Below are 23,752 nucleotides of genomic sequence, written 5' to 3' on the forward strand. Positions count from 1 at the left end.
AGACAAGCTGGACTGGTAAAATCATACCTTTTAACCTTGTCATTTTCTAGTCTAACTCTCATTCAACTTGTTGGCCCCTACTTATCAAAAACTTAATGATATTCACAGACAGAAGCAGCTGCTTTTACGTTGATTGGCATATCAGGTCCGACGTGCACACGTCAAAATCAATAGCGTGACCATGCAGCGTGGTAGAACATATATTTGGACACAGTTGACGACCCCGTACTCTAGATCGTACTTGACACATGCTTCCATTTGAACAGTATTGATTCAAACTTCAGCACCAAAGATGAGGGTTCTTCTGTTATTCCTAATGACCATACTTCTACAGAACCACAAAGGTAAGCTCATATAGACCCCAAATTACGCTTCAGTGACCCTTGAGAGTATGATCATCATCTACTGGTTTATCAAGTCGACTTCCCAAACCTATAACCACTAAGCCACCAAAAGTTAAATTCCCTACATTCCCTTGCTTGGTCTTTTTTTGAAAAAACTGGTGCTTACGATAGACTGATTTCATAACGGTTGGTCCTAGGTTCTTCGCTCTCTGTCGAACAATTTTTCCCGCTCACGTATCGCTACTTGGGCCCCGTCCACACTATGCCGGATAAATTTGAATCCGAATTTTATTTTATTCGGTTAGGCCTACCGTCCACACTAGTCCGGGCGATTTTTTCGAATATGGTCTCCAGAGTGGAACAATTTGAAAACGCCGGCTAGCCGCATTAGCTGATTAGTGTGGACGGAGAACATTTCGTATCCGAAATTTTTCGAATACGATGACGTCATAATTGTCATGGGAACATGGCAGGAAGGCTAAAAATTCACCGCGGGCTCAATTTCAGCTTGGATGCTCATGCTCAGATGTGCAATGAAGCGTTTTTGCCGCCACTCATCGGACTAGTGGTGGACGCGAAACATTTTCTCCGTTTTCATGTGTGGACGGAAATTTTTTTTTTTTTCAGTTTCGGTGTGAAAGTTGTGGATTCAAATTTATCCGGCATAGTGCGGACGGGGCCTTGAGCTAATACCAAGTATAAAGGAGCAAAATTAGCTCTAGCCGACCTCTAGCCGAATGAATTAAATAATTAAAAGGGGGGTACGTACTTTAAAATCCCTCACAAAATATCGAGCAACTGAGCTTTTAACACCTACAAAAAAAATCGCTCATCATCTCCTTTCAGATAAAGATTATCGAGCAAACACAAAAGTACTTAATTGAGCCAATCAGATTGCAGAAATCCCCAATGATTTCAAAATGGATATAATTACTGCCCATATTGCACTCCTCCACTTAGTTTAATTATCATTATTCATTTGATCATGTCGTTTAGGCTCTGATGCTGCCGACTCTTTAAGATCAACCCAGAAAAAGAACCAATGGTTTATTGATGGTGTCGACAAATTGAACAAGCTGTTGTCCCAGAAGCCCAATCACAATCCAGCAAAGAACGTCATCCTGTTCGTCGGAGATGGCTGTGACATCAATACCAACACCGCTGCAAGGATACTAAAGGGACAACAGAACGGCAAGAAAGGTGAAGAGGGGTATCTGTCGTATGAAGAGTTTCCATAGACTGGTTTGTCGAAGACGTACAATACAAATCGACAAGTTCCTGACTCGGCCGGTACGGCTAATGCTCTCTTTACTGGAGTCAAGACTAGAAGCGGTAAGAATAATTTTTGTATTTCTCCATAAGAGCAAATTTGTATGACAGTAAAAAACACTAGGTGCGAATACGAGCATGGCGTGACGTAGTAACGCGTACCGCCAATGCTACTTCTGGGGTCCCTGTGTAGAGGAGATCGGCGAGATTTTGGGTTTCCTTCGTTGGTTCCTAGTAAAAAAAAAGATTGAGAATTTGGGCTTCCTGTATAGTTCAGAGAGTCACTCAAAAGCAGCAGTAAGGGGGACTCGCGAAGGGGGTACCGGGAGCCCGGGGTAATGCCCGCGCCAAGTGGCATAGGCCTCCAGCGGGAAATACCCGTGTCCCATTATACGCAGCAGTTAGGTGGACAATGCCAAAATCACGAGTCGAGAAACACCAGCCTTCCCCGGGGGTTGGAGGTCGGCAACCCGCCCTACAGGGGGTCTTGCGCGAAATGTCCCTTACTGCTGCTCTGTTGGGGTCGCAAACGGAGGGTAAAATATTCTTTAGATATACATGGCATCCGTCAACGACATTCAAAACGAAACTGTGCGCAGGCTGGGAAATCAGGTGATGGATAACTCAGATGCGGATTTTGTCTTCGCTACATTCATGGAGGGAAAGACAGACAAGACGATGAATCACGAGATGGCTGAAAAGATAATCGACAGAATGCCGGACGGCGACTACCGTTTGGAGTTGACGTTCGTGAAGTATTTGGACGGCGAGTGGGTGATAGAAAAGGGCCGTAATCCCATCAGGGCGTCTGGTAAGCAGAGTTTGTTCGTCTTGAATAAGCAAACGAGGCCGGGGGCATTAGAGGGAATTGACATGCTCTTCTATGAGGTCGCTTACCCGGTTACCTTCGTCATTTACAGCGCGTACGAGATTAAGGAGCCGGATGTTAGGAAGTTGCGCCCGATGCGACATCCGGGTAATTGCGTCGCGAAATTGGTCAAAGAGTTCTTCGAAGACGCTGCTCGTGGTGGTAAGCTTACGCCCAAGAGGAGAGAGGCCATAAGGAAATGGGAAAGAGATACCAACAAGACTGGAGGTACCATCAAAAACATCCAGAAGTTAGAGACGGCTTTAGAACGCCGCATACACGTGAAGGATATCACGGGCGGTTGCATTTACGAAGGGACGAAAAAATATGGAGGTAGAGGTGCCCCTATTGTCATCTACCAACACAATGGACACGCTTGGCGAGAACTTAGGTTCCCTAAGAAAAAGGAAACCAAAGTTTATAAGACGTCGCCGTTGGCAGAATTGGTCCACGAGAATTCCGTTTGGTTGATGGACGCGGAAGGAAGTCAGTTCATGACGCAGGATGGTACTCTCTACCGCCCTGAAGTAGAGCATCAACGTATTCAAAGTGCGTGTGCGACATTAGGGGAAGACTTTTCAGACGAGGTCTTAAGCAGCCGTAGTTTGGACTTCCTAGCTGCGAAGAAAAGAAATGGATGGAAGTCCACGCCTAAGGAATTTGGAGACATAGCCAAAGCCTGCGTAGAGCACGGCCATGGAGGTCTGTGGAACATGGAGTATGACGAAAACGAATACGTATCCTTAGACATGAAACATTGTTACCCTGCCAGTTTTAAAGGCCTCGGGGATTGCAAGGAGTATTACGACCGCTACGGGCATCCGGATTCGCAGTTCTTTCGTGTGTCTTTGCCCGGTAAATATGACGCCCCCAAGTCTACGGGGTTCGTGCGGTTGACCACGTGGAAGTTAGCAAAGGGCTTACATCCGATAATTTACGCGTGGTATGGGAAACATCTGCAGGAGAAAGAATGGATTCCCATACCCCTGCTGAAGTTTCTCGAAGAGCGCGAACTGCTCACATACACAGCGCATGAAGCCATATTGTGCCGCTCCGCGTTTACGCAATGGTTGCCAGAGCATAATCCCACTGCTAGAATTGTCATAGGCAAATTCACCCAGGGTGCAAAAGAAGGAGAAAAGCACATGCAAAGGCGTTTGATAACTGACAACGGAGAGTTGAGTTTCCTCGTAAAACGTGCACATGAGCAAGGAACGATGGTGTCCGTAGAGAAGTGGAATTATTTCATAGAAGGTAAAGGTGAGCAACGATGGAATGCGTTGTGCTATTATCAAGATCATCGCCCGCAATATTACCATTTGCGCGCCAGCATGCTCGCATATGCGCATATCAATCTATTGTCAATGCTGTTGCGTTTTGACAAAGAGGACATACCGCGCGTGGCTACGGATTCTTTGTATGTGAAGCCTGAAGTGTTAGAAAAAATGCAAGAGTTTTACACAGCCGATGAACTCGCAGAAAGCGGTCAATGGCGCGTGAAAGATGAAGAGATAAAAGCCTGGAGAGAACGTGTGGAATATCATGGGAAACACGTAAAAGGTGCCGTCGTTCCCACTGAGGAACCATTGCCATCCGTTGTGGACCCCATTTCTTACCAACGCTTTTCGTACCTGTACGGGCCCGGAGGCAGCGGTAAAACCACCAGGGTTTTGGAATTATTTCCTCGCGTGAAGGTGTTAACGCCGACGCACCGTCTGGAAAGAGAATTGACGGAGATGGGTTACGACGCACAGACTTATCACAGCTTCTTTCGCTGGAACGGTCAAAAGTGGGTGCCAGAAGCAATACGCGACATACCGTCGGTCATATTATGGGATGAGATTTGCACCGTGCCATTAGAAATCTTACAGGAATTTGTAGACTTCCTCCGCGGAAAGTGTCAAGTTATATTTGCCGGAGATCCATGCCAGCCGCCTCCCATTTGCGGAGAAATGCCCCATAAATGGTTAAAAGGAATGGTAGACCATGCAGAGGAAATCAACGCCGACTACCGCAGCAAGGATCAAGTAAGAAACTTAAAGGCGGAACTTCGGGGCCTCAGTGATGCCGAGCAAAACAAGACGCTGCGTAAACGCATCCGGGCAAAATCTTACGAGGACTTCCTTTGCGCGTGGCATCCAGAGGATTTGGTGTTGAGCAGCAAGCGCGCAGCACAATCGCGAATACAGAAAGATTTATTAGAAGTACACCGCGAAAGATTCCCAAGCCATTTGGTGCCCGTTTGCTACAAGCCCCACGATACCCGCATGCAGAAGAGAGACGTGTGGGTGCCGGGCACCGACGTCCAACTGCGAAACGCGGTAACTCATGATAAAGCCTGGGTGCCTATGGGAAAGGTTGAAAAAATAACCTCCCATCCAGATTGGCGTTTGGGATATTGTATGACAGTCCACAGCGCGCAAGGTCTAACCGTAAAGGAAACCTTATGGATCATAGACCAGCGGTTATGTTGGAGTAATTTGATCTACACTGCTGTAAGCCGTGTAGAATATGCCAAACAGTTGCGGAGGGCTTGGGGTCCGCAATTGCGTTACGATAAGACGCCAGAAGATATAGCAAAGGAGAACATTGCTAAGAAACTCCTTCGCTACAAAAGACACGACGAAGGAAAAGGCATGGTGTTCGACCTATGCGTGGACGACGTCTATAAGAAAGGGGCACGGTGTGCCAAGTGTAACATACCTCTACTATGGAGGTTTGACCCAAATGACGATCAGCAGTTCTCCGTGGATCGTATAAATAACAAACGCGGGCATTGCAGAGGCAACGTAAGACTGACGTGCCTAGAGTGCAATCGGGCGCGTGGAGCTGCGCTACTCTGAGTCTTTGGGGACTATGAGCAGCTCTTCCTTGACGAATCCGCGACTTGGGCCATTTAGGTAATACAACACGGGTTGCCCTTCCTTGGTGACGGACTTCGAGATCTCATACGTTTCCAGGGACCAGTTAGGATCCGTGGCTCTCTTACTGCCACCTTCGAGTTCCCCCGGCTGATAGAGGTATCTGACCACTATGTCGCGGGGTAGCTTTTTTTCCTTCAGTCCGACCGCCCTCGAACTTCTGACGTAGGACTTGTGTTCCACGTGTTTCTTCTTCATAGCATCCCTGGGTTTCATTCCCGTAGCCCTGGCCGCCTCGTTGTTCAAAGCCGCGACGACCTGGGGGAGCCTCTGAGTCCATTCCCTGTTGCGTTTGGAGGGATCTTCCAGCTCTTTCCAATACTGGTACCCAAAGAGACGCTCGGCCAAGGTCTTGTTGAATCTTTCGACGATGCTCTGACCCCTGTGGTACTCTGCTTCGGCTCTCCTAATCTTAGTGCTGTGGTCTTTCAGGGTCTTAGTAACCACGCCCATGAACTCCGTCCCCGCATCCACTTGCAGCAGCTTAGGCCATTTCAAAACGCGCTTATAAATTCTACCTAGGGCTTCTGCGACTTCCCCAGAATCCTTGCTGGTTATGGGTTCGGCGTCCTTATATCTGCTTGCGATATCAACTACGGTCAAAGCGTACCTATAGGTCTTTTTTCTCACCTTGTCGTGCGGCAAGAAAAGCAAATCTGCCTGATGAACTTCATTGGGGACATTTACGGTAAAGCTGGGCCTGGGAATGTACTTAGGCACGGGAAGATAAACCTGCCAGAGGGTTTGTTTTCTTAGCCAGTTCTTAGCCGTTTCCTCTGATACCCTGGCCGCGGCTGCAAGTTTCTTGATGGCCGACGCTCCTTTCCAATAGGCCTTCAGGCCCATAGTAAATCCTTTTAAGTTTGTCCTCTACGCGGCCCATTATATGAATTCCAAAACGAGATTGATCTTGCGTCCGTTAAAATCCACCGTCTTTCCGTCCACTTTAATGGTGATGTTTATGCTTTCTACCAAATTAGACAAGTCATAGCTTAAAGAAATGGGAGTGTATTCTACTGGGTCAAATGGATTACCTTTGGGTAGAAACTTGGACATAAGAGAAGACTTTTCTCCATTGTTGTAACTATGGACCAAGTCGCAATAGACTTCGTAAGAGGATGCGACTTTCCATTTTACATCATATGTATTACCGCTATTTATCGTGGTACTAGTAAGGCCCAGGAGTTCTACCAATGAACTGTCCTTTAAATTAGCGCTTCCACTATTTTTCTTGAATTTCATTTCATGGGGTAATCCTGTTGTAAGAGTATATCCATGCTTTGCTAGCTCCTTAGCCAGTGTTATGGGGGTGTAATGGGAATCTGGTATTTTTGGTTTGGTGCCGGAAGTTCCGATGACAAAGCCATTAATTAAATTATACCAAGAATTGTACAAAGAGCAACTAACCAACCGGACCCTTTCCGCGCGGATGGGAGGATTCAGATAAGTGGTAAAGTTATTCTTGTCGCTTTCCAAAAAGACGATCATTATATTAGGGGCATTTTACAATGCCCACGCCAAAGCCACGCCTCCTGCCAGCCCTGCGACTCCTACGAAGACCAGCTCGTTATCTTTTTGTTTCTTAGAAGGCTGATAGTAATCCTTAAACTGAGGCTTTCTCATTCTAAGGGGCACCGACCCCGTCGATGCCGCGGGGTGCGCCTGCGCATAGAGCTTAAAGGCGTAGTCTGTGTTTTCGAAGTTCTTATCCGCCTGCATTTTGTCTCGGTAATTCTTGTCCAACCAATCCCTGTAGGCTTGTCTTTTTTCATTCCAAGCTGCCACGTCCCGCTGATATTTCTCCAGCGCTAAGTCGTGCCTCTTCCTCTCAGCGTTAGATTCTGCGTTTCTATCACCGCTAACTAATTTATCCAGATATCTACCACCATAATTAGCCCCTGTAAATGCTAAAGCTGCAATAACTCCACCTGCGACTAAGCTAACCATTATATTAGACGCAAGCAAAGCTTACGTCGTCGGCAGGTACTTTTCCTTCTGTAGGTAATTCTTTGCCATGATAGCCCCGCCAACGGCAGCGGTCATTTTAGCAAAATTAGCGAAGCTCTTGCTTGGGTCTTCAGTAAAGTCTTCTTTGAGCACTTTCTTACCTACCCAACCAATACCCGCAACGATGGAAGTAATAATAGCTGCTTCTTCAACAGTTTTCAACAACGCGGTCGACATTATATTACAAAGCGAGAAGGTTATTACTCCATTTCAGGGATCTTACTTTTTCTAACCTCCACGGGCGCGTGATATGTTGCGGCCTCCCACTTTACTTTTGGCTTCGTAGCCCGCCATTGTAAGTAGAGGCTGCCTGCTGCTATAGCAACTCCTAACGCGCCAATGACGTAGCCGGGATTCCAAAAGGATCCCTCTTCTTTTTCCTCCACCTTTTCTTCTTTCTTTGCTTTGTTCTTCTTGTTCATCTCCGCGAGCTTCTTCCCCGCGGCAACTCTGCCTGGAGATTTAGCCTTGGTAATCTTCTGCTCGGGCTGCTCTGCCTTCGACTCTGGTTCACTCATTTATATCTAAGGACTTGAAGGACTTGATAAGTACTTGACGACGACTTAAGGATGACTTGACAATGACTTGACTAAGTACTTACGAATGACTTGACTAAGTACTTACGAATGACTTGACTAAGTACTTACGAATGACTTGACTAAGTACTTGAGGTGACTTGACTAAGTACTTGAGGTGACTTGATCAGGTACCTCAGTAAGTGCTGCCTGGAAGACCTTTTCGACTTCTCTGTCCTTCTTGAAGTCCTTCCAAGATGTTCCGAAGGAACCTAGTACCTCCTTCAAGTCGACATGCTGAGCTACGTGCAAAGCCACAGAGGCGACTGCCATTAACTTACCACACTTTAAAGACAACCAGCCGCAGGTTATCTTAAGTTCTTGGGCGATAACATAGTCATCTCTTATGTCCTTCTGTAGTTGCTCCACGTCGTCTATAGGCAGTGCAAGTCCAAGCAATTTAGTCGCAAGTCGGATAGCGGAGTCTGCTACGGCGTCCGTGGTCTTACTTGCAAGGGCAGCCTCGTACCTCTTATGGAACTTCTTGACTTCCTCTTCTGACAACTTATTAACCTGCTCATGGGTAAGTTCCTTGCCTATCATTTCTTTGCACTTCCCAGATGACACAAGGATGTTAAGTTGTTCCTTGAGGTTACTTTCATCTAGCTGTGTGGGGACTTCATCTAAGAGCTGCTCAATATCCATATACATTAGGAATCATAGATTCCAACCTCGTACGGAAACCTCAAAGAGAAGATCATCTTGGAATGTTGGTGCGTTTTTAAATGCCGCATGTATTCGTGTAACTGTTCCTTACTTATCTCGCCTCCATAGTCGCTTAAGATGGTTTCCAGGTCACTCCGACTGGGCGTGTAGAAGACGACAAGTGAACCTATGTTTTCCCTGAAGGGTTTAGAGACGCTGGTAAGCTGCTGGGAAAGCAACCAAACGCTGATATTGTCATGTCTGCCGCTAAAGGCGAGCTTCACCAACTCCGAAGTGCGCTTCTTTACGTCGTCCCCGCAGGCAATGTCATCCAATATGAGGAGCGTCTGTGTATCTTTAGGGAATTGCTTATGCCAGAACTTCAAATGGTTGGATAACTCGTTAGGGTCTAAGATATCTACGAAGAAGTCGTCGTCTTTCACTCCTATGCCCGTCCAGGTGCGGTTATTCACGTAGGTGGGGCATAATAGCACTATGTAGTCAAAGCGGTATCTAAAGGGTCCTAATAGCTGCTCCACGACGAACTGGGTCTTTCCGCAGCCGGTGGGTCCTACTATCAGAGCATTGCAGGGAATATGGTTCGGATCCATTTATATTTTAGAAAATCACGGGGATTTTCACTAGATATATAGATGGAGCCAGTGGAAGCAGTGCAAAGAATTGTCGCCGACGCAAAAGATAAAAGAGACACCATAGAAATGCAAAGGGAGGAGATCGATCGGCTGAAAGAGCGCGTGCAGGAGTTGTACGATGAAATGTGCGGTCTGAAGCGTGCAGAACGGTTTGGCGCGCTGATAACGATGGCAACGTGGGCTAAAGAAAGCGTTAAGGACTTTATGCGATATCCCCTGTAGAATGTTGACAATAAGGTTAAATCTTTGTTAAGTCGCCCATAAGCTATTCCAAAAAATGCCTCAGAATGTTGACAATAAGGTTAAATCTTTGTTAAGGATGCCTGGAAACTATTCCAAAGAGTGTCTCAGAATGTTGACAATAAGGTTAAATCTTTGTTAAGGATGTTAAATGGAGGCTAAGATATTGTTAAGTATATATGGACTGCTTGTTGTGTAAGAAGGTGTTCAGCACCAAACAAAGACTTCAATACCACGTTCGTCGCGGCGTTTGTACAAAGAAACCCCTTAGCCGCGCTTGTAAGGATTGCGGTAAGGAATTCAGCACCGTTCAAAAGATGCAACAACATCAGGATAAACGCATTTGTGGGCTTTGTAAGGACTGTAATAATGAATTCCACAGCCCCTTTGAAATGCAGCAGCATCTGAAAAGGGGCGTCTGTAATCGAACCAGACAGTGTAGTTTCTGTAATAAGATACTTAGTAGTCGTCAACGTTTACAGACGCACCGGAGAACGCATGAAGTGAATTATCGATTTCTCTTTGGGGCGTATGACCTAGAAGGCGTGGATTGCTACCGATGTGCGGATTTGATGTGTCGCTGCCCGCATAAAGAGGATTACTTAAGGAATCGCATAGATTACCATAAGAAGATAGTCCGTACTTTCCCCTCTTTTGAACGCGCCGAAGGCGTTCCGTGGACTAAAAGGGAGTATTGGAGGCAGGAGTGCGATCGTTGTGGTTGTGTTAGAGAAGAGGAACATATCTTCAACTGTCTTAACAAAGATTTAACCTAAACGTCAACATTCTAAGACACTTTTGAAATAGTTTCCGGGGTGTCTTAACAAAGATTTAACCTAAACGTCAACATTCTAAGACACTTTTGAAATAGTTTCCACACATACTTAACAAAGATTTAACCTTATTGTTAACATTCTGAGACACTTTTGAAATAGCATTTCTTGGGGCCTTTAATAGTAAGGTAGGGTTTGCGCAAAGAGTCTCAAATCCCATCCTTATTTTTATTCATTAATGATAAGGACCCCTTTTAAAGGTATATGCTAGCCTACGCAGCTGCCTTTCTGGGAGGCATTCTAATTACCCTTTCAATATATGGACTGTATTACTTGCGAACTACCTGCCGACTGCATTACCCCTCGTAAGCCGCCGCGTAAAAAATACACCTGCCTTCATTGCGACAGGGTATTCTCCGAAGGATCCCATTGGTGCTCCGCGGATCCTAAAGCGCAGCGGGCGCTTAACTACAAAGAGGAGATGGAGTGACTGTTCTTTCGATGTCAAACTTCCATCGGCCATTTACCTTACCATAGCTGCGTAAGTGGGTGAATTCCTCGCCCTGAATTACGTACCGCACGCAATCCGGCGCCCAAAGGGAATATTCCTTGCCTTCTAAGTCTTTGAGGACTAACCGTAAACGGTCGATGTCTTCGAAGACGACGTAATTTTTTATTTCGTATGCTTTACCGTGGGCAAGATCACGCCAGTGAGTCAAGCTGAGCTTCATTATACCTATGGAATATCTTTAGGTGCGTTTTCAAAGTGGCGTAGGACTTAAACCGCTTTACACAGCCCTTACAGGGAATACGAATACCATCCGCGTAATCCATCAGGGCACGGCAGATAATGTCGTAATCGTTGCTAACCATCGTTAGGTAACCATTTACGTCAAGCTGCGCAATTTTTTTGGATTGCTTCGCGGATAAGACGCCGTTTCCTTTTGGGGTTTTCAACTCGATACACAACCCGCGGTATTTCTTATGCGCATTTAGGATTAAAAGGTCGGGTTGACCGGCTTGGTAGCCTTTTCGCCAGCAGGTTATTCGCTTGCTGTCTGAATCTTGAAGTTCGCCAAGACCCGGCGCTATGATGAAATCGGGGTAAAGCCTACGTGTGTAGTCGACGACCTTTGCGTGTAGGTCGGCTTCGTTTTCGATCTTGAATACTAACCTGTTCGCGGTGTTGAAGCGCCGTTCAATTTCATACTTACCAGTCTTTCTTAATGTCGGAAGAACTTCCTCGAGCACCCAATCCTGGAATGCCTCTGCCTTTGGCATCTTAGAGCTAAATATCAGCTGATACAACCCAGATTCGGTTACGTACAGGGAATGTGGGTGTGAACTGGAAGGGAGGCGATTCACCTCCATTCTAAGTTCGCTAAGCCTTTTCTTATACTTTTCACGAACATGCACCTTAATTGCATCTTTTGGGCGCTCATAGCCCAACGCCAGCGCCACTTCCTTTGCTTTGAAGTACAGTTCGTTGCCTTGCACTATGCATTGCAGTTTGGTGTCGTTGTTTTCAAATACGCGAAGCATATTATACGTAAGGAATATTTTATTTTTAGAATGGCTGAGGCAACGAAGTCATTAATAGGCAACGCTTTTCAATTGGTTCATTTCTACGCTCAGTTGCGCGTCAGACACGACGAAGACGTAGCAGTTTATCTTGTCAGCATCCTGCGCGTCAGTATTCTTTGTGCGCTTGATCTCCAATGTTATGCCATCCTGCGTATTTACTAGACGGAGGCCTTGACCATGCAGGTCTTCGTCGTTGATGGTGCGCATGTCAATCCACAGCGCATATTTATCCTTAAAGAATTCCTCGGGGCTAATTTGGTTGCCAAACTTGCGCATTGCCTCCCTGTACACGTCTGCGGGCTTTATTCCCTGCGAGTAGACCTTGTTTGGAACGCCGTTTATGTTCACGCCGACGTTAGTAATGTTGGGGTTGTGAAAGGCCTCGGAGTCGCGCTTACCGGCTTCGTAGGGTTTGGCAAACACCAGCATTAACCCCGTGAGACTTCTTCGGGGGAGGTTAATACTTTGGTTGATAACCTCATCCGTCTTATCCAGGAAGCTGAACGTCTTATACATCACTACGTGGTCGTATAAGAATGCCTTTCCGGAGCTGTATTCCATGCCGGCGCTACGGGCCAGCTCTTCGCTGTACACCGTTTCGTACTGTAATTCTAAGTTGGTAATAGAGTATGGGGTTGTTGTGGTAAGTGCAGTGCTTAGCCCACCAATAATGTTATTAGCATCTGCTAAAGTTACTTCAAACTGCAGTTCGGATAACTGTCTTGGGTAATACACACCGTGATTCGTGATTACTTCAAAGTCCAGTGGTATGACATACTTACTACCATAGGCGGTCTTTATTCGCTTTGCGTCTGCCACTGCGGTTTCTCCGCTGCCGTCAGTAGGTTGCGTTTTCGTAGGTGTGCGGACCTTACGTAGAATGACACTGCCAATTCCTTGTTCTATCCTTTGCGCGCGGTCAAAGGCTGTCAACCATAAGTCTTTGTACGTGGTATACAGATCGTACCTATTTAAGTCCAGCAAGGATTCCCCGGCGAACTTTACGCGCATCTTAGAAACGATGTTGCGACCCACGTTGTTAACGATAATCCTTTCATCTGTGGGGCTTGACTGTACCGCTAGGTCGAACCTTAACGCCAAGGTGCCAGGAACTAAGACTAGGTTATCCGTTAGGCGGGGCACGCCTACGTACAGCGTCTCTCCTGGTTTCGCGCTAGAAGGCGTAAAGGTGACCCGGTGAAAGGTGCGTTCTGCCTTTAGTCCGCCAACCTGCTTAGGTAATACGTTGGGATTTAACTTTGAGCTTATCATATATAATGGAAGGAGAAGGAACGGATTTTGACCCCCTTACCGAAGAAGGCCAAGTCGATATTAACGATGAAGAATTCGACGAATGGACCCAAGGCGCGGAAACCGACCCCCTAATCTACGACGCAGCTTTATATAACAAATATGGCAATAGGTGGAAAAGCTTCAAGGCAGCCTTGAATCGCATGTGGCAATCAAAGAACCGCGGCAGCCCCGTCCCCGAGTACTTGGAACTTCAAAACACATACGAAGCAGCCGCGGGGGAAACCGTAGAGTGGGCGATGCAAGAGCTAACGCGGCGCTACGACAACTTTGATGCTGACGACGTAAAGCTTACGGAAAAGGGAAACAAAGTCCTCATAAGCGTCCAAGACTTAAGATTTCCCGACAAAGACCGCTGGACAAAACCGCAGCCCCTCTTTGATGAGGAGGGCAACATTAGGGGCGACGTCTCAAGATTAAAAGGCTTTCAGCAGGCTACTAGGAGCATGTTAGAAAGGTTGAGAGCCCTAACCGAAAGGGTTGAAATCGAAAAGCGCGCCGAGGAGCTGCAAAGGGAGTTAGAAAAAGGAGACGCAGAGTACGCAAAGCAAGGTCAACTACTTGCCGATGCTGAAAAGAAGTCCGCCCATCAAGACGAAAGGATGAAAGAAATGAGAAACCAGTTGGATAAAACCCTGCGCGAAAGAGATAAAGCACAAAGGGACTTAGAAGAAGCCCAAAGCTCTGGCACCTCAACGGAAGCGCTGCGGGAAACGCTGGAAGAAAGGGAGGAGGAATACATGAAGCAAACCCAGCGGCTTGCCGACGCGCATAGGAGGGAAGTCGAATTCAAAGACCAAGAAATAAGGGAGTTGGTAGACCAAAGAACCCGAATTCGTCGCGAAAGAAATCAAACTCAAAGGGCTCTTAACCTCGCCCTGCAAGAGTTGGATCTAATTAAAGATGATACCGATAACCTACAAACCACCATAGCCGGCTCTTTAGTGGAACGGCGACGGTTAATGGCTGAAATTAACACCATGGAGGAACAAGTCCGGCAAAGAGATCAGGCCATCGAAGACCTGGAGGGGCAAATAGAGCGGCAGCAAGAAGTAATTGCGGACCAAACTCGTACCGAAGAGGAAAGGGAGGCTGCCCAAAGGGAATTAGAAACCCTTCAGGAGAGAGTTGCGGAGTTGCGGGCGGAAAAGGAGAAGCTGGAGAAAGAATTAGGGCTTACCACCAAGGAAAAGGTAAAAAGAGCTCTGGTGAAGTATGGTATTCCGCTGGCATTTGCGGTTGCTATTTCGAGCGTAGTAGGAGTTATCCTTAGCACGGTTAAGGCTACAGGCGCGGGCGTAAGCAAGTTAGGCAGTGGACTAACGGACTTGGGAAAAAAGATGGCAGCCGGTCTTCCTGGGCTGCTGGGTTCGGTTGTTTCCTTGGTACTTAGGACCGGCGGCGAACTGTTGAAGTTCGTGGGGAATAACGTTTGGATCCTCGTAGTAGCTATTGGAGTGGTACTCCTGAAGAAGATGAAGGGTTAATCTTATCCTTGTATGTTATGTCGGGCTTATCGTCGTCGGGTGTCCGAGGCATCCTCGACTGGGGATAAGTAAAGATAGTATTCGCACCGCCTTGATAATGCGGAACTAGTGGTATGGCGGTCATGGTGCTAATGGTCTTATGATTCCAAATAGCATCCTGTGGACGAAGATCCTTCCCATAACTAGTATTCATTCCAACCGCACCGAGTTGGTGATCAGTGATACGATCGCTTGGGCGAATATGTAGCCTCGCGTGTTGACAGTTGGCTATCATGTGAAAAGTCACCAGCGACTTGTTCTCAAATGACGTCTGCGGAGACTCAAACGTAAAATGCGCCGAATGTCTATTATCATCTCTTTCTCTGTAGGGCAGTAATGGATGGTCATTCTCATCGACGATTCTAAACCCAGCATTGCTGTCATTGAACGCGCTAATGTTAATGGTGCATATGATCATACCAAGGCCTCCAACCTCTACCTGTAGGCCGGTATTAAACCATTCATCACCGTAGTCCAAGGTTTCCTTAAGACGAAAGGAAAACGAATCCTCCTTTACATGTGGATTCATATATTTAAAGACTCAACGCCGTAAGAGTGCTAATGGTTGCGTGATTATAGGTCGTGTCTCTTTGATCTTCTATGCTATTCACGCAAACGCCCCCACTGTCATCTACGCGCATTTGCAACTTTACCTTCCCATGGCAATCGGCGACCATATGGAAAGTCCAAGTCGTAAGATTCTCAGCGCTATTCGTTGGCGGCTCTACGGAGAAATGCGCAGGCTCCCTGTTGTTCGTTTTCGTACGCATAGGCTGCAGTATGCCATTCTCATCCAGGAACCTGAAGCCCACGTTGGCATGGCTGCTCGTGCCAATGCAAATACTACAAAGGATTAACTTCTTTCCCGAGTAGTTCAAGTCTACAGACATGCCCGTGACATCAACCCAAGATGCCAGGGTGTATTTTTTCTCGCCTGTGTAAGTCGTATAGACACAATCTACTCCAGCTACGTAGGGGTTGTTCATCGCCATATATAATAGCTCAGACCAATGCTTGCAGCTGCTAAGCCGGCTTTTAGTAAGTTATGGTCATATTCCTCCTCTTTTTTAGGCGGCACGTAAGTTTTTCTTCTTGATGGCACGTACGTTTCCCTTACGGGTGGCGGTTTCGTTTCATGCGTCTTTTTTGGCTTCTCCACGAAATGGGGAATGTTCCTAAGAGTGTCAGAGTTCACGTCATTCACCCCAAACTTCATATCCTTAGTAGCTCGTTGAAGTTTGTTGTTGTAACCCACGACGGAATCGGCGTTGATGACCAAATTACTTGGCATTAACCAACAACCAGGACTCAAGGCATAATCCAGTCTAACCTTTGATTGCTGCACCGCAAGTTGATATCTTTGAACTGACTTAGAAATCTCATTCTCGATAACAGCGCTTTCGAAGAGGACAAGGAATACTTGTTGGGTTTCCTGTGACGCACCGGAGGCACTCACAATAGGGCTGCGGGTGCTAACTTGGGCGCCAAGGACGCAGTAAACAAAGGCTTCAATGCTGCGGTTAATCCTTGCTTGGTTCTTCAGGCCAATACCTTTCGCGGCAACGAAGGGCGCCCACGGAGTTCTCTCTTTGCTTTCTATGAAATAAATTAGGTTACCTTTTGATGCTCTACCTCCAAGGTCAGAGAATTCCCATTGACTTGGGTAGCCCATGCCCGGAGTTTCTATGCTGGCTCCGACATACGAAGCATAAGTGTACGTTTCTCCTAAACCATGTGCGGCACCTTCTTTGTTGCGGAAGTCAGGGTTGGTGAGCTTGAATTCATTCTTTAATCTCTCCCATGCGACTTTGTCGTATTTATTATCCATCGCGTTAAAGATCTTATCGCCAGGAAGCGGCGCTCCTAATTCGAACAATATCCTACGAATTGTAAAAGCGACGTGAAATCGCAGGAAAGGAATATGGAACATATCCGCGGCTATTCCACATCCTTTCGTGGCAGCCCAAACAGCAAAGTTCAACTGCTGCGGCCAATACCGCATGTTGGGCCCCGCAAGCCATTCACGGGCTTCTTTACCTGACGTATGCTTGATGCGCGTTTCTCTGAAGATGTCTCTAACCTTCATCTTAAAGGAAGACTTACCTACGGGTATTTTTAAAGTGGTAACCAAATCTTCGAAACCCTTCTTGTCTTTATTATCGTAAAATGGATATTCTTCATCCGTAAGCAGTAAATTCTCTGGGAAGTTGGACTTTGGCTTTTCCTCATGCTTAACGGTCACCTTTGGCTCCAAGTCCGCATTGCTGTACATCCTGGAGCCTTTATAGTAAATCCCATCGGATCTTCTTTCGAACTTACTAGCATCCGCGTGCGGAAACATCTTCCTAAATGCTCTCCAGTTGGCATAATCCCGGTTGTCGTGATGTGGCTGCTCCTCTATGTTATTCCCAAAAGCGTCGTACATTAGTATATAATGGATGTTATACCTTCAGCACCTCAGTTGTACCCAAATGTTCCCAACTATCACACCACCACTAAGGATATAGGTCCTAACGAATTAAACGCTGAAAACTTTCGTCTAAATAAAGCGAACTTAATCCTGGCTTACTTGGAAGGGCAAGCGAAACACTACGAAGAGGTCAGGAAAAAGTACGCTAGAGCTCGAAGCATCTTGCATAAAATAGCCATAACTTCCGGCTCCATGTCCGTGGCGTTAACAGGCACTGGCGTTGCTACTTCGCTTACCGGACCTGGAATAGTCGTTGGCGTTCCTTTGGCCAGCGTTGGAGCCGTCTGCGGCATTGTTTCCGCTGTTACGACAGGCATCATAAAGCAATTATCCGGCAAGATATCCAAGCACGACACTCACATAGCCCTAGCAAGAGCAAAGGCTAACACCATCGCCAACTTAGTGTCTCAGGCTCTGCGGGACCGCCGCATAGACGACGTGGAGTTCTCTTTGATCCTCGCGGAGGAAAAGAAATACGGCGAATTAAAGTCGGGCAATAAAAAAACCATCGTGAAAGATCTTTCCGAGGAATCTCGCAAAAAGATCTATCAGGAGGCAAAAGAGGAGCTGCAAAGAAAACTCGCTCAGTAGACATCTGCTTCGAAAAGAACGTAGGGGGATTTCGGCTGCACATTTCATCTTCTCGGAATCCATCCTAACAGTGGGTGGTTGGGGTCTATTTTGTAAAATATTTCGTAAATTACGTCGGGGTAATACGTAATCTTCTTATTTAGCCGACAGAATAACCATTCGGCCCTTTGCATATCTGGGACATCAGGAATACGCCTACCGGTAATTTCAGACAAAAGATAGGGAATAGCTTTGTAATATTTCCCTAGCTTTAATTTTTTCAATGTCTTTCGTAGACTTTGCGGCGAGGGCTCTTCCAAATTGTCTATGATCTCCCGCGTGTCTAAATATATCGGATGTAAACCTTGGATATGACTCATCCAGTCCCTGAAGTATTTCAACCTCTTATATGGGGTCTTCGTACGACCTCCATTGGCGTAATACTGCTCTTTGGTAGCATTTGGTACGGCATTACGAATATTCTTACCACACTCGTAACACTGTGCTGACGTGTCGTCTTCTATTTGCATTTTTTTACCACAACACCAAAAGGGTTCTGGCTTAGGTACGATAACTTTAGGTCTTAGACAAATTATGCAAAAGTCGTTAACAAACTTCTTACATTCATGCATCGTATATCTAAAGAATATTTTACCCTCCGTTTGCGACCCCAACAGAGCAGCAGTAAGGGACATTTCGCGCAAGACCCCCTGTAGGGCGGGTTGCCGACCTCCAACCCCCGGGGAAGGCTGGTGTTTCTCGACTCGTGATTTTGGCATTGTCCACCTAACTGCTGCGTATAATGGGACACGGGTATTTCCCGCTGGAGGCCTATGCCACTTGGCGCGGGCATTACCCCGGGCTCCCGGTACCCCCTTCGCGAGTCCCCCTTACTGCTGCTCTCAAATGCAATCTAGGAATTTGCGGAAGACACTAAGACTCAGTTCGAACTTCACATGAGCCGAACCTAATTTAAACAATGGATAACACTTAAGGCGGTCTTCTTTGATGTCATTAAGTTCGGCTCATGTGGAGTTCCACGTTTGACCTTAGTCTAAGTGTCCTATTATATTTGAAATTAAATTTGAAATTTTTTTAAAGACTCTGAGTGTTGGTTGGGCCGGGCTTTGAGCCCGCGACCTATTGCACAACCGGCAAACCGTTATCAGTGCCAAACACAGGGTACCCAGAGGCCATTGTGCTTTGTAAACAAATTTATTTGGGTTTTCTGTGGGAAAAACGATCCACTGGGTGCTCAAGGGTTATCATTAATTAGGGGCCGTTTACATGATACCGGAATGAGTTTCATTCCGGAACGAATTCATCCCGGTTGCCATATATTTCTTTGTATTTGTTTACATAATACCAGAGCAAAATGACATTCCAGAATTCGAACGAGTCATTCCGGAATGAGTCATCCCGGTTTTCATTCCGGAAAGAAACGCTCATTCCGGAACGATATTCCATACCGGTATCATGTGAACGTGGAACGAACACATTCCGGAATGAAACCGCTCTCTGGGGAGAATGAAACGAATAACGCATGCGTATCAGACATTTCAATGCGATCGTAGCTTGAACTCGTTATGTGGATTTTTCTCATGTAAACGCGGTATGAAATTTCATTCTCGAATTCATTCCGGTATCATGTAAATGGGCCCTTAGGCTTGCACACGAAAAATGACTGGGCACTCTGTGTACAAAACAAACTAAATGTTAATACCAAATGTTTTTATTCTGCATAACAAAGCCGTGATCGGTGTTAACGAAGAGGTTGTATATGAAAAATGCGACACGCTGACTGAAGCAAGGAAAGTGGACAGCATTCTGAAGCTCGCAGAGGAAGCTGGGATGTCAACGGGTTTCATCAGCACCATGCGAGTTACCCATGCCACGCCCTCGAATCTGTATTCAAGTGCAACAAGTCGATACTGGGAAAGTGACAAAGATTTGCCAAGCGATGCTAAGGATTGCAAGGATATTGGTATGGTTAAGGGGCAAAAATGGGTGTTAGGGGAGGGGAGGGAGGGAATGAATTCCGCTCTTAAATTTTTTTTTTGCACCTATTATCTTTTTTGATAAGAATCTCCTAAATTGTATGGTGAAAATTTATCATAATTTATGAAGATCTTTCATTTATACAAAGCTAAAGCGATTGATAAAATACAAGCACATTCAGCAGTATGGAATCAAAATTGTGTATTCATCAAAATCATAATTTCGCATTTTTTTAGATAAGTGCACATGACTTGTAGTACCGAATCTTTTACTGTTCCTCTCACATGAAAGATAACTAATGTATTAAGATTCGAAATTAGGGAATTTTCAAGGCCAAGTAATGAAAAAAAATAACGTAAGGTTGCCAATGAACGCAGTGAAGCAATGCGATGACACAATTGCTATATATGGAGTCATGTTTTTAACCCGTTGGAATTTCAACTACTGGTCGCTCAATTGAGTCTAACCATTTTTTAGAGGCTCTCAGTTTTGCTCAACAATTGGACTGTCTTTTTCTAACAGCTTTGCAGATGGTAGAGTTTCAAGGCAAGATTGGAGATGGCATTGAGGTAGTTCTTGGTGGAGGACGCAGAGTGTTCCTTCTTAATAACATGACAGACTACGAGGAGGTTAATACGACAGGCAAGCGGCTGGATGGTCGAAACCTTATCGATGAATGGGTGGCGAAACGACCTGATTCGAAGTTTGTGTGGAACAAGAAACAACTAGACGCTCTTGATGTGGAAAAGACGAAACATGTTCTTGGTAAATTATGATAAATAAATATAAGAAATACTATATGTAGATATATTTTGTTGCCTACTGCGCTTTTTTAATTTTTGGTTTTGTTTATTTGCTACCGCGCTTGTGTGTTCGTTTGTTCGCTCCTTCGTTCCTACCTTCCTTGCTTCCTTGCTTCCTTGCTTCCTTGCTTCCTTGCTTCCTTGCTTCCTTGCTTCCTTGCTTCCTTGCTTCCTTGCTTCCTTGCTTCCTTGCTTCCTTATTTCACTTATATATAATATGGTTTAGTGTTTTTCGGAGGTTCATTCGTTCTCAGTCTTGTTTGTTTCTCGTTGTTTTCCGGCAGCGCTTATTCACAAAACCGTCTGCAGCCCCTCTGAAGTAGTATACCATCAACTTCATTATTATTCTCATTTATTACTATTTCAGGCCTTTTTGACTACAGCAACATGAAGTACGAAGTAGACAGAATCAATGATACTGCCGGTCAGCCTTCTCTGCCTGAAATGGTCGAATTTGCTATCAAAATATTAAAGAAAAATCCTAAAGGATTCTTTCTGGTGGTTGAAAGTAGGTTATCTCTTATTCGTATATTTTATTTCTAAAGTAATTTTGCTGTAAATTTTAAAATCTTTTCGATTCGCCGAAAAAATCTCTGGGTTGATCAGGGGTCAAAGCGAAAACACTCGTTTCAAAAGGGAAACAAAATAAACCATACTCATATGTGATGCCAACAGAAATTATACAACCTGAGACGATCCACCGCTACACACCATCCTTGATTAGGAATAATCCACATGCTTGAGGATTTTGATATTTTTCCACGGATTTTGCGATAAGTTACAGAAAATTCCTTAACAAAGTGATTTTCTCCAAGGATTTATACTGATGGAGTTCATGTGGATTTAGCTAAAATTCTCCCGCCAAAACGCACCGACACTTGCGTCAGGTCACGACCGGCCCCGCCACGTTATTTTTTCGTACGCTTCAATACTCTCATAGACTTAAAACGGTGCCCTTATTTGCATAAAACAAAAATGCTTACTTGTGGGAAATTTCTGAAAGATCACTGGTGCAGACATTATGGATGCATGCAAATGAGACGATAAGTATTGTAACGACCCTATAGCCCTAACTTGTGTGATTCTTAAAAAAAAAGAATATCTCAATGCGAGCTCAACTGTAATAACAGCTATTGATAAATGTGCAGAGTTTCCAAGTAATGAGGAAAATAGTAGTACCAGCTTTTGAGACCTTTTTGCAGCGTTTTTTTTTTTTTTTTTTTTTTTTTTTTTTTTGTTTTTTTTAGTCTAATCTTACTAATTCATCTCGGCACTTTTTTCCACAGGTGGTTTAATTGATTATGGTCACCATGACAACAATGCTTATCGTGCGCTTACTGAAACCCTTCTTATGGATGCTTCGGTTACCAAGGCAACAGAACTAACCAATAAAGGTAGACAAGGATGAACCCCATGGAAAAGACCTTTTTACCTTGGGTGCAATGTTTTCCCATTTCGAACCACATTTCATTCCTGGTTCTCGAAAAAGATTATTTGTTTCAGTTGTGTATTCATGTGTCTTCTTATGCGCAACCGTTTAACCGGCACAGAAATGATACTCTAGGGAATGACACGGAAAACCCCACATAAAATATAAAGCCCACGGTAAAGAGGTCTTTGTGGAGAGGAGAGGGAGATTAGGGACGGGAAAGAACAGAAAAAAGTTAACAAAATGAAATGGAAGGAAAGGGAAAATGAACCAGAGAAAACAAAATGAAGAAAATATGTGATGATGGAAGGAAAGAAAACCGAGGGAAATGAATGTGAGTTATTAAAGAGGAAACAAAAAAGGACTTAAAATGAAAAATGAAGAGAAGGAAGTGAAAGGAAGCCAAGTGGGAAAGGAAGAGAGGAGAAGCAAGAACCCGAAAGGAAAAAAAGAGAGGAAACAAAAGGAGAGTGGAGATTACCTTCCATGATTTAAAGAAACGTCTTTTCATTTCATCAGATGACACACTCGTGATAGTGACAGCAGACCATGGCCACACCATGTCCATAGCAGGATATCCTGACACAGGAAACCCAATATTAGGACTGGTTAAGCAAGGGGGTGTTTTAAAATTGGCAGATAATGACAAAATGCCTTTCACTACCCTTGGTTACCAGAATGGTCCAAATGCAAATTTTGGCCCCAGAACGAATTTGACTGGCGTCAACACCCAGGATATTGATTTCAAGCAACAATCACTGTATAATGGTGCTGATGAGTATGAATCCCATGGGGGACAGGATGTGGGTAAGTTGATAAGGGGGGAGGGGAGGGGGCTGAATCCTAATTAGTCGTAAGATAACGATGGTGGTGATGATGAAATGATGGTTTTGCTGACTACTTTTTTTTACGATGAATGGGGATGATTTTAAAAGAATGTCACTTGAGGTAATGATGATGATGATGACGATGGCGGTGGTGATGGTGGTATCGTTATGGATAATGATGATATTTGTGAGATGATTCCATTGATGATAATATAGATGTTTATGAAGATGATCCTAAGATGATACTTATGCTGATGCCAAAAAATGAAGCCAATGATGATGATGCCAATGGTAATGCTATGCTGATGCCAATAATGACGATAATGATGCCAATTATGATGATGGTGGTGATTGATGCTGCTTGTGACTCGATTGTTATGGCAATACAATGATGATTATGACCATGATGGTTAGTCTAGCACTGGGATATCACTCTCAATACGTTTCACCACTCACTCCACCCACCCTCAACAGCTTTTGATAAATGATAAGTTGCTTTTTGATCATTTATTAATACCTCTTCCATTTTTCCTTCAGGAATCTATTCCCGTGGTCCATGGGCTGATCTCCTAGTTGGAGTTTTGGAACAAAACTACGTTTTCCACGTCATGGACCACGCCCTTTGCTTGAGTGACAGCAAGCAGAGCAAATGTAACAAGCCCGAGGCCAGGGGAGGAAAACCTCCAGTGAACTCGGCAAACAGCTCTTGTGCATTTATGAATGTTGGTATGCTTATGGCGTTATTGTCAGCAGCTGTCAATGTTATTATACTGTAGATGAATGTAATATGGTCTTAGGACTGGTCATAAATTACCAAAGGGGATTACCCGGGGGACGAGGGAGATTATACCGGGGAGCAGGGGGGGGGGGGGGGGGGGGGGAGTTCAGTTGTGATGCCCGAAAAATCTGTAGACATTTTAATCCTATTTAACCAAAACC

The 23,752-nt window shown here is 45.2% G+C and overlaps 1 protein-coding gene across 1 annotated transcript; it reads left to right on the forward strand.

The window, feature by feature from the left end:
- On the forward strand, positions 1-23,638 carry LOC116293322 (alkaline phosphatase). Its single transcript, XM_089037906.1, is given in 8 exon segments — positions 1-344; positions 1,341-1,676; positions 19,507-19,740; positions 20,277-20,519; positions 20,925-21,065; positions 21,844-21,951; positions 22,506-22,793; positions 23,351-23,638. Coding segments are annotated over 8 exon segments (1,641 nt in total). The 5' UTR covers positions 1-292; the 3' UTR covers positions 23,590-23,638.
- The last annotated feature ends 114 nt before the right edge of the window (positions 23,639-23,752 follow it).

The sequence above is a fragment of the Actinia tenebrosa genome, unplaced genomic scaffold (genome assembly GCF_029948245.1).
Source record: "Actinia tenebrosa isolate PJP-AT-01 unplaced genomic scaffold, QUT_ActTen_1.0 PGA_scaffold5__44_contigs__length_20552954, whole genome shotgun sequence".
Taxonomy (NCBI): Eukaryota; Metazoa; Cnidaria; class Anthozoa; order Actiniaria; family Actiniidae; genus Actinia; species Actinia tenebrosa.